Source organism: Cucumis sativus, chromosome 4, assembly GCF_000004075.3.
Source record: "Cucumis sativus cultivar 9930 chromosome 4, Cucumber_9930_V3, whole genome shotgun sequence".
Taxonomy (NCBI): Eukaryota; Viridiplantae; Streptophyta; class Magnoliopsida; order Cucurbitales; family Cucurbitaceae; genus Cucumis; species Cucumis sativus.
In genome coordinates this window covers 372,659-394,669 of record NC_026658.2, presented here as the reverse complement: position 1 = coordinate 394,669, position 22,011 = coordinate 372,659, and the positions used below count along the sequence as shown (strand labels likewise).

The window sequence follows — 22,011 nt, the reverse complement described above, 5'->3', positions numbered from 1 at the left end:
GCAAAAAGTTTAAGTTTTGATGACCACACGATACAACTACTCACTTTGGGTTGGTAGATCTATTGGCCAATATTATGACACCTAACCCTCGATATCACGGGTAACAAATAGAATCATTCTTTCATTATATAATATATATATATATAGAAATATATGTGGTAGGTTTTCTTTTCTTTTCTTTTTTTCTGACTTTTTTTTGTATATTTGTCAAAATTTATAATAATATATTTTAATGAGTAGATAAACAGATAAATTAATTAAAATAAATCATAGTGAATATCATTACAAAATTTACTTATATTTTCTTAACGTATTATTATATAATATGTTAATACTATATAGCTTAAAATAATTGTTACAAGACAAATAAATTTTCATGATTCTGTCAATCACAAAAATTAATAATTTCAATGGATTTTCGTGAGATTCATTTATTATAATCTATGATTTACGTGTTAGATTGATGGAACTTTTTTTAATCCATAAATAGGTTATTAAAGTCTAAAAGTTTAAAATATATTAAATATTTGTTTAACATTTAAACATATATTCATGTGTTTATGATGGTAAAAATTTAATTTAATATACATTTTTATATTTCAAATGATACAAAAATAAGGACAAAAGGGATAAAAATAATAAATAGGGGCACATCTAATTTAGTATTCATCCAAAGAGACAAAGATAAAAGTTAGAAAAAAGGTACTTTCTTTTTATTTTCATTTTTTAATAATACATATTTTTCGTCTTGTTGGACGTTTGGCCGTCATACTATGAAATAGTGGAGTAGGCTATTTTAACTCACTTCATGTTTGTTCCAAATATTATCATAATCTAAGATTAAAACTATTCTATTTTTTTTTTCTTATAATAATTTACACCAACTATAATAACCTACAAACTATAATAATCATAGATTATAATAACTCACTTCATGTCCCAAACGTTCAGTTAAAGTTTACAATAATAAATCAATTGGTCAGAGTTTTTAAAATTTATATTTTTTTAGTTAAGGAGCTTTCAAATAACTTTATATTTTTATTTAAAATTTTATAAGACATTTAAAATTAGAACGATTTAAAGAAAAAACATTCTCCCAAAGAATTCAAAAAGAAAAATTAGGCAGAGGACATTTTAAAATCAATTCTACATTTTGAAAATTAAAGAACATGAACAAAAATGTAGGCAGAGTACAATATGGAGACTAGAAATGTATTTTTATTCAAGGAGTGAAAGTTACAAGTTATTTGGGCTAATAGCCCATATCAATTGGGAGTGGACGGGGGGAACATTGTATGCAGCCCAAGTGAGCAGAGTGCTTCCAATTTTTTTTTTTTTTTTATTATTATTGAGTTGTAACAACTAAGAATATTTTCATATTTATAAATATATTTCTAAAGTAAGTTAAATATTTTTTGTCTCATGATCTCATAGAAAAAAGAAAATACTTAGCCTTAGTTTGATGTGAAATGTTTTCTGCTATAATATGGAGAGTTGTTTGATAAATTTCAAATTTAAATGCAAAATTTTTTAATCTTAAAATCAATAAAGCATCTCTACATGGTTTAGGGTCTATAATTCCATTGATCAGTTGATTTGTGGTTTAACCGACAAACTCATTTTCTTTTGGATCAATAAGAGGGTGAGACCTCTTATTCACGTTCTGAGTCAACGTTTGCAGGAACAACTTTCTATTATTCTTAAAAACGATTATGAGTGAATTTTTTCTTGTACCCTATCTCCATCTACAGGTCTTATCTTGAAATTGGAGTTTGTTGAGTCATCGTTGTTGATCTACTCTCACAAAAAAATGTAATTAAGATTGAATTACGTAGATCAACGAATTCAAAATAGTTGGTTTTATACCGTAACATTGTTATAAAGTAAAAATGATTATTTCATATCCCGATCTTATAAAATCTCATTTTCCAAACGTCCTGACTCGCATGTCTCTATATGAGCGGTTTGAGATCACATTATTTGTATTAAATACTGAGTTAGTTGCATTTATAATATTATAGAATAAGGTGCTAAAATCATAATGAGACTAAATTTACATTTTTTTTCTTTTAGTTTTTAAGATACACGGAGTTTTCTCAATTTTATATTTAGAACATAAGTATTTATATGTTATCTTACCACGACTATATAGCTCATTAATTATCCAATTAAAATCTTCTATGGGATAAAAAATGATTTTTTTAAAAAATTAAGTTATTAATTTGTCAGTAAGACTATACTTAATCATTCTTAACATTATATTAAAATTGTAGAATAAAGTTTTTCTTCCTCATTCTTATCAAAATAGAAGTGAACTGAAACGACGTCGTTGTTCGTTGTAACCCTAACAGTTAATCAATTGGAGCGAAGTTGTTGGAAGATTTCAGTGGCGCGCCTCCGTCTCCAACGGTTGGTTCAATTTCCCCATTGATTTTTATCTAAACCCTAAAACCCTTCACCCGATTTCTATACTTTTTTCGGCAACCTGTTCCTAATTTTGCTCTGTTTTCAAGGGTACACAGAAAGAAGTAAGAGAATGGAATCCATTGATATGGATGTCGAGGAGCACGTCAATGCTGATTCCACTTCAAATTCCAACTCCTTCAAGCGCTTTGGACTCAAGAATTCCATTCAAACCAACTTCGGTGATGATTATGTTTTTCATATCACCCCCAAGTAAGAATTTTATTTTCCAACTGGGTCTCTGTAGTTTTCGATTTTTGTCTGGGTAATGAAGGGTTTTGATCTTGCTTCTTTTTGAAGTGTGGATTGGACGTCAATGGCGGTTTCATTATCTTCCAATGTTGTGAAGCTATACTCGCCAGTCACTGGTCAGTACTATGGAGAGTGCATAGGTCACACTGGAACAGTCAATCAAATTTCCTTCTCTGTTCCGTCAACCCCACATGTTTTGCATTCTTGTTCTTCTGATGGAACTATCAAATCTTGGGATGTTCGGACTTTTCAGCAGGTTTGTTTTGTTGTCTCTGGTTATTACTTTTTATTCGTTTTTTCGTCTGGGAATTTGGGTCATGCTCCTCTCGTCTGCTGCAATTGCAGGTTTCATCCATTAGTGCTGGCTCTTCTCAGGAGATCTTCAGCTTTGCCTATGGAGGATCAAATATGAGTCTTCTTGCTGCGGGTTGTAAATCTCAGGTGGGTTTAATTTGGTAGACACGTTAATTTCGATTTTTCTTCAATTTCAAATAACATTTCAAGTTTGTCAGATTGCTGGGAATCCTTTATCAGTTCATTTAAGGGTCAGTTATAAAATCGGTGTTTGAACTTTCAGGGTTGTGCTTAGCCTCTAAACTTTGAAAAATGGCTAATAGGTCCACAAACTTTTTGTTGTTGTATTTAATAAGTTTCTAAACTTTACAAAGTGTTTTGTAGTAAATCAAACATTCAATGTGCCTTATAAGTCTTAATCAATTAGACAAATTTTGAAGTCTAGGGATCTATCAGATTCAAAATTAGAAATGCAAAGACATACTAGACACATTTTAAAATTCATAAACCTATTCGATATAAAATTGAAGATTTACTATCTGACCAACAACCATTCAAGTTCAAGGACCAAATTTATAATTTAACCATTAATTTATAGAGGAATTTAAAAGTATGAGATATTTCAATTGATGAATTTAGAGTCATTAGGGAAGACAATTCTTGTGATATAATTGTACTTATACGAAAATGCTACTCAGATTCTCTTCTGGGATTGGAGGAACAGAAAGCAAGTCGCGTGCTTGGAGGACTCTCATGTGGAAGATGTCACTCAGGTTCTTCCTGATGCTTGTGCAATGTGCCTTGTATATGGTGATTACCACTGGAGATTGCCCATGATATAATTTTGATGATATTCAGTTCTTGCTCTAATTTAAATGAGTTTGATGTGTACCTACTCAAATTAAACTAAGATGTGGTTGCGGTGCTATGGTTCAACATGTGTATGTTTGTTCTATTTGGGATTTTCTGTACATGATTTTTCCTCAAAATTGAAAATTGTTTCCCCTCTTCATTAGAAGGAGAATGCATTTCTCCAAGCCACTGCTTTGTTTACCCCAAAGACATTATAAAAACACGGCTCAGATTCTTGCTAGGAAATTGGTTTGATTGTTAGCTTTGCATATAAATAGTATGTAACATCGATTTGTTTGTATAGCAATGATACTCAAGTTATTGATTACCATAAAAACGATCAGGAGAAGGGCGATTTCCATGATGGTGCCGCAAGCACTGTATTAAATAAAATTGGATGACAATTTATATAATAGTTAGAGACGTGACAAATGCTTTTGATTTTCTTTGAAAACATGTTGGAAATTAAAAGCTTTGGTATGAATGTTATGGTGGTTATAGAAAAGAACTAAATGCTGCATTTTATGGCAATTAGGGCTTTGTCTTATTCCTGTTAATTTTGCGTTCCTTTTATCATGTTGTGCTCATTCTGTCTCATTTACGCTTCTGGGTTCTTATGATATAGTGTTAGATATAATTAAAAATATGTGGTCATAATGTTGCTTAAGTTTACCTTTCTTTTATACTCCCTCTCCTTAGGATTTCAATTTTGTTTTATAATTTTCCTTCTGATAGAATCTTGTTAGTGCATGCGATCTTATCTAATTTCACTTTTGTTAATAGGTTCACTTTGTTCCGGGCCATCAAGGCAAGCTTGCTTCTGCTTCCGTGGATGGGTTGGTTTGTATATTTGACACTAATGGGGATATTGATGATGATGATCACATGGATTCTGTAAGGAGCCATTATTATCTCAATGTTATTTGCATAGATACTCTTCTGACTGAGCTGAATTGCATCGGATAAGTTCCTCTTGTTTTAGGTGCACATGGTTTGTTTGAAAATTTAGAATGCTATAGCCTACAGCATATTGGAATTCTTCATGGTGACTAATCCATACGCCCATCTAATGTCTCTATTTTAATGGGATGAGTCAGCATAATTTTGTTTGTTGTACCTCCTACATACCCACGGGATACAAATTTTAAGAACTAAAAATCTGTACAGTGTTCTGTTTGACTATTCATCTACTCTCCCACGATTCCCAAGTGTTTTTGCTGTTGAAGTCTGGTTGTCCTTGTTATATTATTTGATTTTAATTTAAATTCTTAGTAACAAATTTTTTCAATAGGTATTCAAACTCAATTCTACAGATATTTGATTAGAGCTACCCTAATGATTATGTAGGTCATTAATGTGGGAACTTCAGTTGGTAAGATTGGATTTTATGGAGAGAACTATAGAAAGTTGTGGTGCTTGACTCACATTGAAACCTTGAGGTACCAATCTTCTTTCCTAAACACCACCAGTTCAACTATGAAAATGAAAGTGTAGCTATTTCTTCCCTCTGTTTGAGGATTCATAATTCTTTCTTGATTGCAAATTATTTAGCCACTGTGATACTAGTGCATCCTTATTTCGACTTTTCCCATAGCTGTCTCATTTTCTTTCCGTTGCACAGTTGGAAAATTTATCTTTCGAGTTATATTTCTAGTTATCTAATGCTGAAATTTTAAATAAATGGCCAATGGTAGCTTATGGGACTGGACAGATGGGAGAAATGAAGCAGATATTACAGATGCTCGCACACTAGCTTCCAACAATTGGTTAATGGGTCATGTGAGTTCTATCAAATCTCTTTTTCATGAATCAGTGAACTTATGTACCCTTCTTCTATGTTCACTCGGTGATGATTTGTACTTAAACGGAAAAAAAAAATTCATAGAATGAAGTTGCAAGAAAGAGTTTGATAATAATTTAAAAGGTTCTTTACATTGAATTAACAAGCGTGGGGACTCCCCCTAAGATGCTTCTGTCTTGATATTTCATTTAAAGTAAGAATATCAAAACTGAACCGTGTTTATTTTGTATGAACAAGAAACTTCTCATTGGTATATCAAAAGTTGAAAGTGGTTAAAAACACCCAAAGGTAGTGAAAAAGAAAAATTAAAAACAGCAAATATACCCATAAAGAGAACAACCATGCCCAAGAACTTTTCATAGACCTAAAAAAACATACCCCTATCGTAAGTGACTATTATGGACTTTTGCAATCATTTTGAGAACGTTGAGAAAATTAAGGAGGGCCTTCCAAATCTGCTGCTATGGCTTTTACTTTGTATGTTCCAGAAATGACTGAATGGGCATCATCAAGCTCTTGTTTGTATTAGAGAAGCATTTCTAACTACTTCTGAAGATATTTTACTCTGCGAAGAATTATTTCATGACAGAATCAATTCTAGCTTCCCATCAAGTTGTGCAATCCAAACGGAAAGTTTATCCGGAATTGAAACCATGTTTATTAAAATTGATAGCTTATTGTCCTTGTGGCATAGTTGTGGTTGTGCTTGAGATTTGCTGATTTCAGTATAACTACTTTACTTGGTGATCTTTAAAACAGAAAGGAAACAAATAACTATCTCTAGTGTCTTGAGATAATAGATAATACAGACTAGATATAACCACCCCATCAATACATAGACTAGATAAAGCCGGCGATGCATACATGTTATACCAATTTCCTTCCTTCTTTGGCAGGTTGATTATCTAGTTGATTGTCACTACTCAAATGAAGGCTGTAGATTGTGGGTCCTTGGAGGTACCAACGATGGCACCGTAGGGTACTTCCCAATCAACCTTAGTAACGGGAAAACTGCAATTGAATCACCGGATGTTGTCCTTGAGGGTGGCCACATTGGCGTCGTTAGAAGTGTCTTGCCCACGACAAACTTATTAGGTGGATTTTCACAGAGCCAAAGTGTGTTTGGATGGACAGGTGGTGAAGATGGGCGTTTATGTTGTTGGTCTTCAGATGATTCTTATGAAATGAACCGATCCTGGATTTCAAGCACACTAGTTATCAAATCGCCTGGTGGTCGGAGGAAAAATAGACACCATCCTTACTAAAGATTAACAAATGTTTTTTGTGTGTTTGATCATGCAATCTCACCATGTTTCTGTAGCTGTATTTATCACATCATTTTACTTCCCAACCCCTCAATTTGATGTTTTTGACTTCGTCTCTTTATGGGAGTATTATATGAAAGATGGGTTAAAATTACATGCTTAGTCCTATACTTTCTATCGTTTCATTTTTGTAAGAATTCTCAATACTTGGATTGTATCTTAGAACGTTAGTTGAAGTAACAATAGATGTATTGACTTTGGAGATGCATAGTTTAAATAACTGAAAAGGGTAATCAAATATTGGAAAAAATGTCGATTGCTGTTCATATTAACATGAAAGTAACAACCATGGACTTTTTGTAAACCCTGTTGAAAGAGCAATGATCATGGAGACAGTATTAAGGATATGGAAATCAAATTTAAGAAAATCTTAAACGTTATATGTCGATCCAAAGAGAAACCCAACATCAACTAGTTAAAAGGGGATGTATCATTGATTGTTAGGCTCAAATATCTTGTCAGGCTCTTGTTAAGAAACATGGCATTCTTTTTTACATCAGTAATTTTTTCTTCCCTTATAAGATTGTATAGGGTTGATATGTTACATGTTGATCCAAGAGAGGAAGAACCATTTCGAGGGTTGAAAGTCAATGTTTGATTAAAGTAGAACATTAAATTTTCATGAGTCCAAGTCCAAACACTTTAAATACTTCTTTTATTAGTTCTTGTAACATCTTCATTGTAATTTCAATTTATTTTATCTCTGTGCCTAGTTAGTGCTAGAATAATATGCTTAAAGATGGTGGTTGGAATGATGAAGACGGCTTTCTTTAATTGAGACGCGTTAAAAATGGTGGTTGAAAAGATGAACGCCAAGAAGATGATTTGTTTTATTTTGACTTTTGGTTTCTTTAGGTTAAATAAATTACAATAATATATAAAATCTTTTATCCTATTAAATGTAATCACAATTTTCATGAATGAAGTACAAACTCTCTTGCTTGAAACGTATTTCCCATTTGAATTATTAACCTAACCAAGCTTGAATCATTGTGTTAGAAGATTATGATTGACTTATCACTGCTCGGAAAGATCGAGGGTCCCTTTGGCCGAGACTGTGAGACCTCCAAGCTCTAATTTGCTCTAATTTTGAAGCTCATGCATCTCATGTTTGCTACACTCAAGCAAACATATGCATCTAATTTTGAACTCAAGCTGTTTTATGGATGATTTGGAAGTTACTCACATGATTTGATAATTTCTCTACTTCTGTTAGCAATATGGATTGGTAACCCCCCACCCCATAGTCCCAAAATACATAAAAGTGCATTGAAGAACTTCACTTCATACCTTTTTGGACAAAGAATTTTTGAGATAAGTAGAAGTAGGATCCCGTAAAATTACCCAGAGTCACCAGAAATCATTGCAAGAACATTTTCCTTCCTTGAAATGATGATATCTTGTGGCGTCCCGGACCATAATTTCTCTTTTCACAATATCACTAATGAATTTCAAAACATTATGACAATCTCCACAAATGCGAAGATTTTTCACTATTCTAATAATCGTCCCAGGAACAGCCTTGAGAAGTCCATAAGCCACAGCCAATCTCTCACTGTGCCAAAAGAGCTGCTTTTCCTTCTCTTGTTGCTCTATGTCATACAAAACAAAGCTAGTGTTAGGAACATAGCCTCTTTTTCTCATTTCTGCATCCAAATCCTTCAGTAGATTGCAAATCTCATTCTTCATAGGATGATCACAACTCTCCCCAGCGTGAAATACTTGGCTATCCTTTCCAAAGTCAATACTACTATAACCTGGTTCCTTTCTTACTTCCATAGAACTCATCAGCTTTCTCACCTTCGAAACACTTCCCCACATTTCAGCTCCAGCATAAACATTTGATAAGAGTATGTATGTCGAAGGATCTTCAGGTTTTAAATCCAACACACGATCAGCAATTCGAACTCCCATTTCCAGATTATTATGTCGCATGCATGCACTCAATAACGATGCCCATGTAGGCTCATCGGGTTTAAATGGTATTTTGTCGAGTAGATTTTCTGCCTCATCAAGGTGTCCGGAGCGACTCAGGAGATCCAGTAAACATGTGTAGTGCTGGAGAGAAGGATTGATACTATAATCAGTTGTCATAGACCTAAATAATTCGCGACCTCTACTAACTAGTCCGGCATGACTGCAAGCATAAAGTAATCCAACGAAAGTCACTTCATTCGGCTTTATTCTGGAAAGAACCATCTCATCATATAATGTTAATGCCTCCTCTGCTTTGCCATGTTGAGCAGTCCCAACTATGATTGAAGTCCAAGAAATCACATCCTTTCGTGGCATTCTATAAAAAATATCCTTAGCTGCTAATATGTCACTACATTTAGCATACATATCCACGAGTGCATTACTTATAAACAAACAAGACTCAAAGCCAAGAGCTATAACCAAGCCATGAATTTGCTTCCCAAGCTCCAGAAGAGCCAAATTTGCACAACCTCCAACAACACTTGAAAGAACCAAAGGGTCTACAATATCAATTCCTTCTCTCCTCATTTCATTAAACAAAGAAAAGGAGTAAATTCCATGCCCACTTTGAATCAACCCCGAAATCAAAGCAGTCCAGGAGAACAAGTTTCTCACAGGAGCTTGCAGAAAAAGATCCATAGCCTCGCATTTTCTCCCACTTCTAGCATACCCCGAAATCATAGAAGTCCAAGAAACGGAATTCTTAAACAATATGGAATCAAAAACGGCCCGAGCATCATCGGGTTGCCCACATTTAGTATACATATCAATCAAAGACGACTTAACTACCTCATCATCACAAAAAAAAGACAGCATAAACCGAGCATGAACTTGCTTACCTAGGCGCAAATACCCTAAACTGGAGCAGGCTCTGACAATGCAGGCGAAGACAAAGTGATCAGGCTGCAACCCATCATGCGTAAACATGGTGTTAAGCATTGAAAGGGTCCGTCGAGGAATAAGAGCTTTGTTATGGGCGGTGAGAATCGAGGCCCAGGAGACATGGTCTCTGTTGGGCATTTCATCGAACAGTTGGAGGGCTTGTGGAATGAGACCGCATTTTCCATATACATCCAAAAGAGTGTTTGAGAGAAGGCTGGATTTGTCGAAACCAGCTTTGATAATCTGAGAATGGAGTTCTCCGGCAGCTGATGCGGATTGGCGTCTGGCGCAGAGTTGGAGTTGGTGAAGAAAATGAGAAATATTCATTCATCACTGTTGTATAGCCACTGCAGTTTAAACCTTAATCACAAGATTTCTCCATAAAATGAATAGTTGAAAGGAATGATCTTAGACTCGTGAAGTTGAAATGTTGCTTTCAAGAGTGGGAATTGGGTAGCCGAAAAAGAATCATATGTGAAGCAGGAAATCAATATACTGCTTGATTCTTTGAAAAGATATTGAACTTTATTTGACTTGGGAGATGGAACAAGAAAGTTGATGCACACAAAAACTTAAAAAGAACTCCCAACAACAATGTTCTACCATGAAAGGGTAATGGAAAGCTTCCTACTACAACCCTAAATTCAAATCGACAACCGGTTTTACATTTCAAGAGTAGTTCACTTTAAATCTCGACTGAAATCGACCATATAATATAATTTCATATGTAGGAGATTTGTTTCGAGTTTTTGTGTACATAGTAAAATGCATCACGAGATTAATTTTTCGCTCTACGATGAAAATACCCTCTTAATCGAAAATATAATTATTATATTAAAAAATGAAATGACCACCGCCAACAATTGGGAAACTTTTTACAATTGTTTGAGCTTTCTCTCCTTTCCTTTCTCCCACATTTCATATGTTCCAAAGCATAAAGGGAAATAAGATGAATATAGGTTAGTGTTTTTTTTACATAATACTGATTATGCTAGCAAACGTTTCTTTTAGGTATTTTGTACACTATCTCGGTTCTTATTTAAAGATCTCAGTCAAGTTGTTTTACATTTGCCCTGAGGTTAGTCAAAATTTTAACCCTAGAAATTCAAAGAATCAATCCTCATACTTGCAATTATTATACTAAAAAATATAGTAGTGCACGCTACTAATCGAAAAGAATTTCGTTAAAGTTGAAGCCATAACAAAAAAGTGAATTATGATCGATATACATATCTAACCAAATACAATCCTCCAAATAAAAATGAAAGGTTTATCAAGTTGAAAGTACAAATTGCCTCAAATGTTCAAGGGTGTTTAGCAAGCATCACATGTGAACCTATTTGGAGACCATGAGGGACCATGGACCCTCCAACATTTTAGTTTAAATAATATTTTACTTAATATATATATATATAATGCAAAATTTTAAAATTAATTTCTAGTTTATTTTTAATCAATTTCAATATGTAATTGGTTTTTTTTTTAACTTTATTAATTTTCTCATGAAGGGTAGTTTTGGATAAGAAAAAATATTTTCAATCACATATAACAAAATAATAATAATAGTAATAATTTTTATTTGACAAAACTTGGTTTTGTTTTTCCTTTTTTGAATGGATTGAATTAAACTTAGATTGTGTTTACCATAATTTGTAAAGGTAATAAATTCATTGTAATTTAAAAAGTGTGTCTCACGTTTCATTAATTTTACGTGATGTGTAATCGTAATAAATGTGAGATTCACTTCTTATGTAATCAAAGAACATAATGTGGTGGAGGAATCGAAGGTTATAATTTTATTGTATTTGAAATGTAATTTTGAGACGTATTAACCATTATCACTCTCGCAGTAACGAAATACACTAACAATTAATAAATGTAACAATTTCGTAATTCTAAGTAAACTAGGTAAAGAAAACAATCCAATTATGTTTTACAATCCATATTTATTACAAGTGACTCATCAATAAAATTTTATTACAATTGGGTAAACGTGACATTAAGTAGAAAGTCTTTAATTCACTAACTTAATTAAATGATGATTAAAATCCTTAATTCTCCACTAACACTAATTTTTAATTATAGTCTCAGCTTATAACATTTAAGTCAACATGAGTGTAGTTCAACCGATATAACGTTATCAACCTCGAGGTCAGACGTTTGGTTTTCTCTAATCTATGTTTTAATTACAATACCTTTCGCAAAAAAAAGAAAAAGAAAAGAAACATTTACGATTTTAGAATGGTTTATCTCCGTCCTATACTATCTATCTTTTACTCTTGGGAAAGTGATGACCACACATTTTAGGATTAGGGTTGAAGCATAGGGGACCTTACACATTGGAATGAAACAAATAAAAATACATAAAAGGGAAAGGGGACCATTGGGAAATATTATCTCCAAAGAAAAAAAAATGCAACAATTATATAATGAAACAAAACAACAAAACATTTCAACTAATGAGACAAAAACTATAACACAAATCTTTGCCTTCTAACTCGAACTTATTAATTTTCTTTTACTAACTAATTAACCCAAAAATACTGTTTTTGTTGATAAAATTGTTGCAATCACACCGAATAATCTTTCTCCAACCCTAATTATAACACCACACTTTTAAAGCTATTGACAACTTAGATTCGTTTTCTCGTACTAGAGAATACGAAAAGAATTTAGTTAGAGTTAGCACACTAAATTTATATGTTTCTAATTGTGACGACTCGAAACTAAAAACATATTTTTATAGGAATTGATAATCACTTTTTTCAATTTTTTTGTCGACGTGAAATAAAACTATAGTTGTGATATTATACTAAAATCTCAATATAAGGTATTGCGTATGTTTGACAAGTAACGTTTGATAAAATATATATATTAACTCAAAAAACACACTATTTGGTGAACAAAATAAGGGTTATTAGTTTTTCCTCTTGAATTGAGTGTCGTACAAGTATTTGGTTCTTCTAAGAAAAAGAAATCTCTTTTATCCATTCGTGAAATCAATAATAATAAAAAAAATGATATTTGGATGCATCTCAAAATAAAATTATTTATATGAATTCTTTTCTTACCATTCACATAAAAAAGTTGATAAAATTAAAAGATCTTCGGTCATGAATTTTCAGAAATAGGTGGGATTGATCCCTAAAGTTTCAAATTTGCCACTTTAGTCGTTCTTCAAATTTTAAAAATAGGTTTAAAAGGTCTCTTTTCGCCGTACGTTATAGAAATCATATGATTTGTCTATATACGATTATTTATAAACATTTTCTATGAAGAAAATATAATTTGTTATTAACCCTAATGAAAAGAAAAGTGAATATTGTTCATAGTTATATCCCCACAATTACACATCAACACAAGCGAACAAAGAAGGTATCGTTGATTACTTACAAAGAAAAGTGATTGTTCATATTATATTCCACAAGCAGAAAAGAAAGAAAGAAAGCAATCAATTCCGAGTGATTGGAATTTGAATGACATCTTACGTTAATTCTTCTATATTTGGATGGAAACTCAACGTTATAAAATGAGTGAAATTACTTACATACTTGTACAAGGAAAGCACTCTAAATTTTAATTTCCTCCATGTCAATCGTAAGGAAGTAGGAGGGCATACCAATGTATAGTGAACAATAAATCAAACATGTATGACTTGAAGTACAAAGAAAGTGGTTTCTGAATACAATTCTTAAGCATCAGATTTATCTCTTTCTACCTGTGTTAAAACCTTTTACTAATAGTTCTCAAATATATGAAATAAAGTCAATGAAAGAACCAACTATTAATGGGCAATCAAAAGAGATTAGAAAAGAGAACATTGGTGGTTGAACACTAGACTATCGTTTTTGACGATATCCACTAGAATCGGTGGAAGAATTGGCTATGGATGGAGAATGCCTTCATCTAATCTTCTGCGTTGAAGAAGTTGGCATTTCAGCATGCTAGTTAGATTAATTAGGGCACAAAATGAAATTCATCATCACACCACGTAAGCAAGCCATGTCAGCAGATAGAACTCATGTGTGTATATATATATATATATATGAACAATCCTTCTCTAACATCTTTCTAAATATATTTGTGAACTTTGTGAGGAAGAATAAAGAAGAGTAAGTATTCAATTTTTTGTTTGACCTATACGTTAGAAGACTTGCCGATGGATGGAGAATGCCTTCATGTGATGAGCTCACATAATTGTTCTCAAACTCAATAAGTGCAAAATCAACATAAGAGCATTAATGAAAAACTCTTAAATACATACATTCAAGTTGAGACAACTCTAGCGATACACTTTCGAAAATATAAATAGGCATGGAAGAAAAGGAAAACCAACCCAAAATGAAATTTTTTCACATAAGATATGAGGAAATACTTTTGGGAAAAGCATGTTGTGAAGATTGACTTAAGGAAAAAGGATAACTAAACTTTAAACCAAGATAGTTCGATTGACCTTGGCCTCGGTCAAGAATGAAGGACATTCTCTATTTAATGAGAGCATACTATGGTCTATTTGGACTCTGGAAAGATGATGATAACAGTTGAAAATCCAAACCAACCTTGAATCGACCTCGGTCTCCGACAAGATGAGCCTAGACAGATTATGCGGCCAACCTTCTCCATTTAGCAGGCTAGTTGGACAAAGAGAAATCCTAACTCAAATTTCCTATAAATACATATTTATGACTCCATGTGAAGTAACTTAGACATCAAATTTTTTTCTCTATTATATAATATACTCTTACTAACTTAGGCATTAGAGTTATTTTTATTTGTTTTACGGGTTGTCTCTTTCAAATTACATTTTCAAATTCAACTGTTGGTGTCAGTCTGTCAAACAGTTACGTTCTTTTTTTCGTGATACCAAAATTTGACATCGACATCCATAAACACTAACAAATACATGAGCACTCAGTGACTTATAAATTTAGTATAATGAATAGTAATTTTCATGCCCTCATGGATTTGGTAAATACAAAGTATATTTATTACTAATATATCAAATATAAAATATAGCAGTGAATTAACCCACCAAACAAATACTATTTATACACATGAATTTTACAACAAAAAGTATATCGTATGAAATAGTTATCTACATAAAGCCTAGTTTTATTTTATATATATAAGGAAGGTAAGAATGAAAAATTTAGAAGAAAATAATTTGACCTAAAAAAATCGAAAGAGGTTTAGTAATTAATCCATAAGTAAAAAGAAAAAGAGAGAAAAAAAATCGTGTTCGTCGGCTCCTCAAAAACCCCAGCGTGTAGCGGTTGTGAGAGAAAGAGAGTTGTTTCCATTCCATCACAATAAAACCTTATCTTTCTCCATTTTTCTATCTTCTCTTTCGGAGCTCTCTCCATTTCTCAGCCGCTCCCCACAATTTCCTGTTAACACGCACATACAGGACTTTTCTCCATTCAAATTCCTTCACTTCCTTCTCCATTTTCATTGTCTTTACCTCTCGTCGATGGACTCCAAGGACTTGGCCCAACAACCGTCGCAACAGAATTCGGTCTTCTCAGGTTCTTCTTCCACTTCCTCCTCCTCTTTTACCTCTTCTACCGTTGATTCCCATGTCGATACTCCCTCTCTCGATGAACCTGAGATGGGGGTTGCTAAAATTAAAACTAGTGTAGTTGCCGATGAGGGTGGTAGTGATGGTGATGGTGCTGGTTCCGAAACTGAAGGGTTTTTGAGTGGGGAGGAGGAATTTGAGTCTGCTTTAGATAGACCAATTGTGGGTTATGCAGAAGAAGAGTCCCTCGGGAAATCCGCCCAAGGGGATGATACTGGTACTTCTTTTGTGGGTTATTCTCAACTTTCTGCTCCGGTTAGTGGTAGGCCAATTGCGAAGGTTTCTGTTGATAGTGACGTCGAGGAGGAAGATGAGGAGGAGGACGACCTTCAGGTGGATGAGAACTTGAGAGGAAAGGAGGAAATTGAGGATAAAGTGGGTGGAGAAGATGTTGTTGAGAGTAAGAAGGGGAGGGAAGTTGAGGTTCCAGTGGAAAAGGAGGAGATTGTTGCATCTGGTGGAAGTGGGAATTCGGGTGATGTGGTGAATGAAGGGAATGATGATGATGATGCTAGTCAAGTGCAAGAAAGAACAATTGAGTTGTCGGGGAACTCAAAAGAGGGCAATGTGCCTGAAAGTTTAGTAACTGAAGATGTTCGCTCTGTGCCCGAGGAATCTGTTGATGGTGGGAAGCAGGTGGCAGAGGGGGATGAATTGAATGATGTAACAGTTAAACAGCCACAAAATGAGGCTTCAGATGGAGAAAAAGAAGCAGAGTTGGATAAAGAAACTCTGGCGGGTGGGAAGCAGGCTGGTAAAGGGATTGACTTGAGTGAGAAGGTGGTTGCTGAGGATGTAGAGCAATTGAAAGAACAGGAAACGCCTGGTTCTTCTTCTGATGATAAAGCTGATTTGGGAGACCAAGCAAGCTCTAAGCTTGTGGAACTAGCAGATGAAAAACAAGAGGAGACGCTTGTGGCTGAGAAGCAGGTAGATGTGGAGGTCAAATTGAATGACACGGTGGCTGCTGCTGATGATGGAGAGCAGTTGAAAAATTTAGAAACTGATTCTCCTGTTGACAACAAAATTGTTCTAGCTGATGACGAAAACTCAGGGGTTTTAGAACCGGCAGATGGAGGACAAGAAGCAGAAATGGCTAAGGGAAGCCCCGTGGCTGAAATGCAAGCAGATGGGGAAATTAGATTGAAGGGCAAGGTGGATGCTGAAGATGGAGAGTTGTTAACCAAATTGGAGCCTGTTTCTTTTGCTGACAACAAAACGGATGAGTTTACTGCTTCAGCTTTAGATGACAAAACCTTGCATGAAAGTTCACAGGTATCAGCAACAGATGTTTTAGGTAATCCAGAGGAAATAAAGGACTTGGAAAATAAGGAAACTGCAAATTTGGCGCATGGGGCTACCAAATTGGATAATGGATTTGATAGTGTTGGGCATGAGGTGAATCAGCCTGTTGACAGCGATTCTGTGGTTTTGAACTCTGAGGTTGATAATAGCATGCCAGGTGCCAATATTGCAGTTGGAACAGAAGAAACAGAACCTCATGGAAACAGAGCAATTGCTGCATCTGATATTGCAAAAAGTGAAAATCTTGCGGTTACGGATGTAGAAGATCAGCAGCTTGATGGCGTTGGGGCTTCAACAGTTAATGAAGAAAGAGAAACTGTGAATCTTGCTGATTCTCCAAGTAAAGCAGGGAATGAAAAAGACTCTAAAGATGATTCTAAAATAAGGGAGGATGTGCCTGGTGATGTTGAATCTGAACCGTCTCAGGAGGATAGGGGCTTGATTAAAGAAAGCATCCCAGATAATGCTTCAGTGAAAGATAGTGGAATTTCTGATGCTCCTAAGTTACTTGAACCAGTTTTGAGTGAAGTAGATGGTGAAAAGCATCCTTTAGATGAAGAAGGTGATATTGAGGGTTCTGGTACAGATGGAGAGACTGAAGCTGAGATATTTGGTAGCTCTGAAGCTGCTAGAGAATTCTTGCAGGAATTGGAGAGAGCCTCAGGAGCTGGTTCCCATTCTGGTGCAGAGAGTTCGATTGATCACTCACAAAGAATAGATGGCCAGATTGTCACAGATTCGGATGAAGCAGACACGGAGGATGAAGGTGATGGAAAGGAGTTGTTTGATTCTGCTGCTTTGGCAGCACTTCTGAAAGCAGCTAGGGATGCTGGCTCAGATGGTGGTCCTATCACTGTGACAACTCAGGATGGCTCCCGGCTTTTTTCCATCGAACGTCCTGCTGGTCTTGGATCCTCACTTATATCTGGAAAAAATGCTTCCCGCCCAAGCCGTCCTCTAACTTTTGCCTCATCGAATCCTAGAGTGGGGGATGATGCTGAAAATAAATTGAGCGAAGAGGAGAAAACTAAACTACAGAAGTTACAGAAGATAAGGGTGAACTTTTTAAGGCTTGTTCAGAGACTAGGTGTCTCTCCAGATGATTCATTGGTAGCACAGGTTCTATATCGTTTTGGGCTTGTAGCTGGTAGGTCTACTGGTCAGCTATTTAGCTTTGACAATGCAAAAAATACGGCTATTCAGCTTGAAGCGGAAGGAAAAGAAGATTTAGACTTCTCATTGAACATACTTGTTCTTGGGAAATCAGGTGTGGGAAAGAGTGCAACTATAAATTCAATTTTTGGGGAAAATAAAACTCCAATCAATGCATTTGGGCCTGGTACAACTACAGTGAAAGAAATTATTGGGACAGTAGAAGGTGTTAAGATCAGGGTTTTTGATTCACCTGGTCTTAGATCCTCTTCATCTGAACGTCGTATCAACAACAGAATTTTATCCTCAATTAAGAATGTAATGAAGAAGTTCCCTCCTGATATTGTTCTTTATGTGGACCGGCTGGATAATCAAACCAGAGATCTTAATGATCTGCTGTTGTTAAGATCAGTATCCAGCTCCCTTGGTTCTTCCATCTGGAAAAATGCCATCATCACACTCACTCATGCTGCCTCTGCTCCACCTGATGGTCCTTCTGGTTCTCCTTTGGGTTATGAGGTCTTTGTTGCTCAACGGTCTCATGTTCTTCAGCAAACTGTTGCTCAAGCTGTTGGTGATCTGCGCATCCTAAATCCAACTTTAATGAACCCAGTATCTCTTGTTGAAAATCATCCCTCTTGTAGAAAGAACAGAGATGGCCAGAAGGTGCTTCCTAATGGTCAAACTTGGAGGCCCCAGCTTTTACTTTTATGCTTCTCTATTAAAATCCTGGCTGAAGTAGGAAATCTTTCAAAAGCTCCAGAGACATTTGACCACAGAAAGATTTTTGGTCTCCGTGGCCGTTCACCTCCTCTTCCATATTTATTGTCTGGTTTGTTGCAATCCCGCACACACCCAAAGCTGGCATCAGATCAAAGTGGTGATAATGGTGATTCTGATATTGATTTGGCGGACATGTCCGATTCAGATCAAGAAGAGGAGGAAGATGAGTATGACCAGCTCCCTCCTTTCAAGCCCCTCAGAAAATCTCAGATTTCTAAGCTTAGCAAAGAGCAAAGAAAGGCATACTTTGAGGAATATGATTATCGGGTGAAGCTGCTCCAGAAAAAGCAGTGGAAAGAGGAATTAAAAAGAATGAGAGATATCAAGAAGAAGGGTCAACCTACTGTGAATGATTATGGATACATGGGGGAGGATGACCAAGAAAATAGTAGTCCGGCGGCTGTACAGGTTCCTCTACCTGACATGGCTCTTCCTCCTTCGTTTGATGGTGATAATCCAGCTTACAGATTTCGGTTCTTGGAGCCAACTTCTCAGTTCCTGGCGAGGCCAGTCTTGGACACCCATGGTTGGGACCATGACTGTGGATATGATGGTGTGAATCTTGAACACAGTATGGCCATTGTTAATCGGTTTCCTGCTGCTGTTGCCGTTCAAATTACAAAGGACAAAAAAGAATTCAATATCCACTTGGATTCCTCAGTTTCTGCCAAGCATGGAGAAAATGGTTCTACTATGGCAGGTTTTGACATTCAAAATATTGGTAGGCAGCTTGCCTACATCCTTAGAGGAGAGACGAAATTCAAAAATTTCAGAAAGAACAAGACAGCTGCTGGGGTATCAGTGACATTCTTGGGAGAGAATGTGTGCCCAGGACTTAAACTCGAGGATCAGATTACACTAGGGAAGCGAGTTGTACTGGTTGGTAGCACTGGCACTGTTCGATCTCAGAATGATTCTGCATTTGGTGCCAATCTGGAAATACGGCTAAGGGAGGCAGACTTCCCAATTGGACAAGATCAATCATCACTTGGTTTATCTCTTGTAAAATGGAGAGGAGACACAGCTTTGGGGGCGAACTTTCAGTCACATTTTTCAGTTGGACGAAGTTACAAAATGGCGGTACGTGCAGGAATCAACAACAAACTAAGTGGGCAGATCACTGTCAAAACAAGCAGTTCTGACCAACTTCAGATTGCTCTTATTGCTCTCCTTCCAGTTGCCAGGGCTATTTACAACATCCTACGTCCTGGAGTTGCTGAAAATTATTCAACCTATTAGGTTATGTTTCATTTTCATATTTCTTTCTGTTCATTCTGTCGGCATTGCACTCCGTAGGTTATAAATTGAGCACTTTCTGTTTCAATATTTTTCCTGAATAAGTAAGATTCTATTGAAACTATGAATTTGAATCTTGCCTTTCATGTTGTTCTGTTCGAAAGCAAGGTGTATTTTGTCTCATCCCGACTTTAGATTCTTTACATATTTGAGATTAATTATTGCTTGCTTGTCAATAGCATGTAGGTTATTAACCCTTTGACATATCTTTGTAGTTCCACCATTTGACTGAAATGTTTGAAGAGCTTAACATGTTTTAGATGTCTGAAAAAAACTTCTACTAGGGCCCACTTTTGTTAGTGACTCTTGAAGTTAAAGAAAAGCTTTGACGGATTGAAGTCAAAATTGTATGAATTGTGTAAATTTAAGCTTTGGGTCTAGTCTAGTTATTTACACAAAACTCTGTGTACTGAGTTGTGAATAGTTAAATGTATGTGTATGCTAAGATACTTTGCCCTTCTCGTGTGTGTTAACCCCTTTATCTTGCACCATCTTGGACTTCTATTTCTTCCGAGAATGTAGTCTCTTTTACCTTCTATTTCTTTCGGGAATGTATTCCTTTTTACTTTTTCTTTTAGTTCCTTTGTTTTTGTGATTGATATAAGTTGACCCGCTCTGTGCATTATGCACATGGGTCGTGGCTTATCCCACATTCCCACCAATAACAAGAATATCTTTACCTACCTCCAAACTATAGTTCTTGAAGACAGAAAAGTTTAGAGCACCTCAAGCCTTTTTCACCAAGTAAGAGTGAAATAAAAGATTTCTAAAACGGACCAAATGAGCCCAGTTTGTCGATCAATCAGGGACTCTCCTCTATTGAGCTCTCTGATGTTGCTCTAATTTGAGCTCTTTAATGGTCTCCGGTTGTCTGGTTCTTTAGTTTATTTACTCTAAAGAGACCTTTGGAGTGTGTTTGAGTGCAAATTATTTTAGTTTGGTTAAACAACAGTAAATACTATAATAAAGAGAGAATAGATGATGAATAAGAAACAGTAAACCCTGAAGCAAATAGAGATTATTGAAATAGTAATAATTGTAGATAATTGTATGTTATTGTTGGAAAACCAACTATTATAACTGAAGTCCTAAACTCTAGTACCAACCTCATGTTGGTGGCCCAAACAATCACAAAAGTGTGTATGTGTATATATGTATCCTTGATCGGTAGTTGGTGTTGAGTTGGTAAAGTATCACACGAAGCAATTCCTACCAATTTCCACCCCAACCACCAATGCCCGGTAGATCTATGGGAATTGACTTAGACTACGAACTACGAATATGTTAGGTGAATGTATATTTCCATGCTAGCATGGCTGCATCACTGAATTTACAAGTGTCTTGTGTTTCTTCTCTTACTGATTGGCACTTTCGTTAGCATAATCATTAAGTGATCATTTGTATTGATGTTTTTGTTTTTGTAACTTTTTCCAAGTATGTATTGGTAAGAACATAAATCTAACATGAATTATTGTGTTTGTTTTTGCAGGAATGGTAGAACAATAGGGGGGTTTTCAAAGAGATCTTATTCCTTCATCCAACTCATGAGTTTCTATGTTTTCTACAATGAGGCCTCGTATTCTGAATGACATTTTTGTCCTTGATTTACTTTCATTAATCTATTCTCCTTTCTCTCAATTTTAACTCTATATTGAATGATGATTAGCATGAAATTATAGTATTAATGAAATCAGCTAATAAAGAACTGTAACAATATAAATTCATTTTCGTGGACCATCTGATTAAATTATAGTAGATTTAGATAAACAATTTTCAAGATTTTTTAGAAGCAAATATCACAAAGTTGGTACAATTTCTAATGATCTATTTCGCCCTCCAATATTTCAAAACTTAAACTATTTTGATTATCTCATTTTCCTAGTCGATGGTGCTAAGTGTTAGAGGTTTAGCAGCAGTTAGTTTGTTAGTATTTGTTATTATTGTAACACCTTATTTACTTTTCTTCCCTATACAAGTATATATGAGCCTTTTCCTTTCTCCCAAATAAAAGATGTCTTCAAAACTAATTTTGAACTCCAATTTCTTATCTC

General features: G+C 35.1%; 3 protein-coding genes across 4 annotated transcripts; 2 read left to right on the top strand and 1 right to left on the bottom strand.

Moving 5' to 3' along the window:
* The first annotated feature begins 2,308 nt into the window (after window positions 1-2,308).
* On the top strand, window positions 2,309-7,170 carry LOC101207452 (WD repeat-containing protein GTS1). 2 transcript variants are annotated; one of them, XM_031884335.1, is made up of 9 exons: window positions 2,309-2,409; window positions 2,523-2,676; window positions 2,764-2,971; window positions 3,061-3,156; window positions 3,708-3,782; window positions 4,645-4,755; window positions 5,209-5,300; window positions 5,556-5,640; window positions 6,559-7,170. In XM_031884335.1, the coding sequence occupies exons 2-9, from the start codon at window positions 2,537-2,539 to the stop codon at window positions 6,925-6,927; spliced, it is 1,176 nt and encodes a 391-aa protein (XP_031740195.1). In that variant the 5' UTR covers window positions 2,309-2,409; window positions 2,523-2,536; the 3' UTR covers window positions 6,928-7,170. The 2 variants fall into 2 exon arrangements, with proteins under 2 accessions (XP_031740195.1, XP_031740194.1); XM_031884334.1 differs by having other exon boundaries at window positions 2,313-2,409; window positions 2,514-2,676.
* Window positions 7,171-7,863: 693 nt separating this feature from the next.
* LOC101207695 (pentatricopeptide repeat-containing protein At4g14050, mitochondrial) lies at window positions 7,864-10,501 on the bottom strand. Its single transcript, XM_004152208.3, has one exon. It carries the CDS (start codon window positions 10,171-10,173, stop codon window positions 8,338-8,340), a length of 1,836 nt encoding a protein of 611 aa, XP_004152256.1. The 5' UTR covers window positions 10,174-10,501; the 3' UTR covers window positions 7,864-8,337.
* Window positions 10,502-15,104: 4,603 nt separating this feature from the next.
* LOC101215074 (translocase of chloroplast 159, chloroplastic) lies at window positions 15,105-21,684 on the top strand. The gene is made up of 2 exons (XM_004152317.3): window positions 15,105-19,903; window positions 21,450-21,684. Exon 1 carries the CDS (start codon window positions 15,317-15,319, stop codon window positions 19,901-19,903), a length of 4,587 nt encoding a protein of 1,528 aa, XP_004152365.2. The 5' UTR covers window positions 15,105-15,316; the 3' UTR covers window positions 21,450-21,684.
* The last annotated feature ends 327 nt before the right edge of the window (window positions 21,685-22,011 follow it).

Bases quoted from the DNA above. Each gene is read 5' to 3' on its own strand.
- LOC101207452 (XM_031884335.1), top strand. From the start codon at position 2,537: ATGGAATCCATTGATATGGATGTCGAGGAGCACGTCAATGCTGATTCC. The intron at 3,783-4,644 runs GTTCTTCCTGAT...TTTTGTTAATAG, and splicing joins ATGTGGAAGATGTCACTCAG to GTTCACTTTGTTCCGGGCCA. The intron at 4,756-5,208 runs GTAAGGAGCCAT...ATGATTATGTAG, and splicing joins ATGATGATCACATGGATTCT to GTCATTAATGTGGGAACTTC.
- LOC101207695 (XM_004152208.3), bottom strand. From the start codon at position 10,173: ATGAATATTTCTCATTTTCTTCACCAACTCCAACTCTGCGCCAGACGC.
- LOC101215074 (XM_004152317.3), top strand. From the start codon at position 15,317: ATGGACTCCAAGGACTTGGCCCAACAACCGTCGCAACAGAATTCGGTC.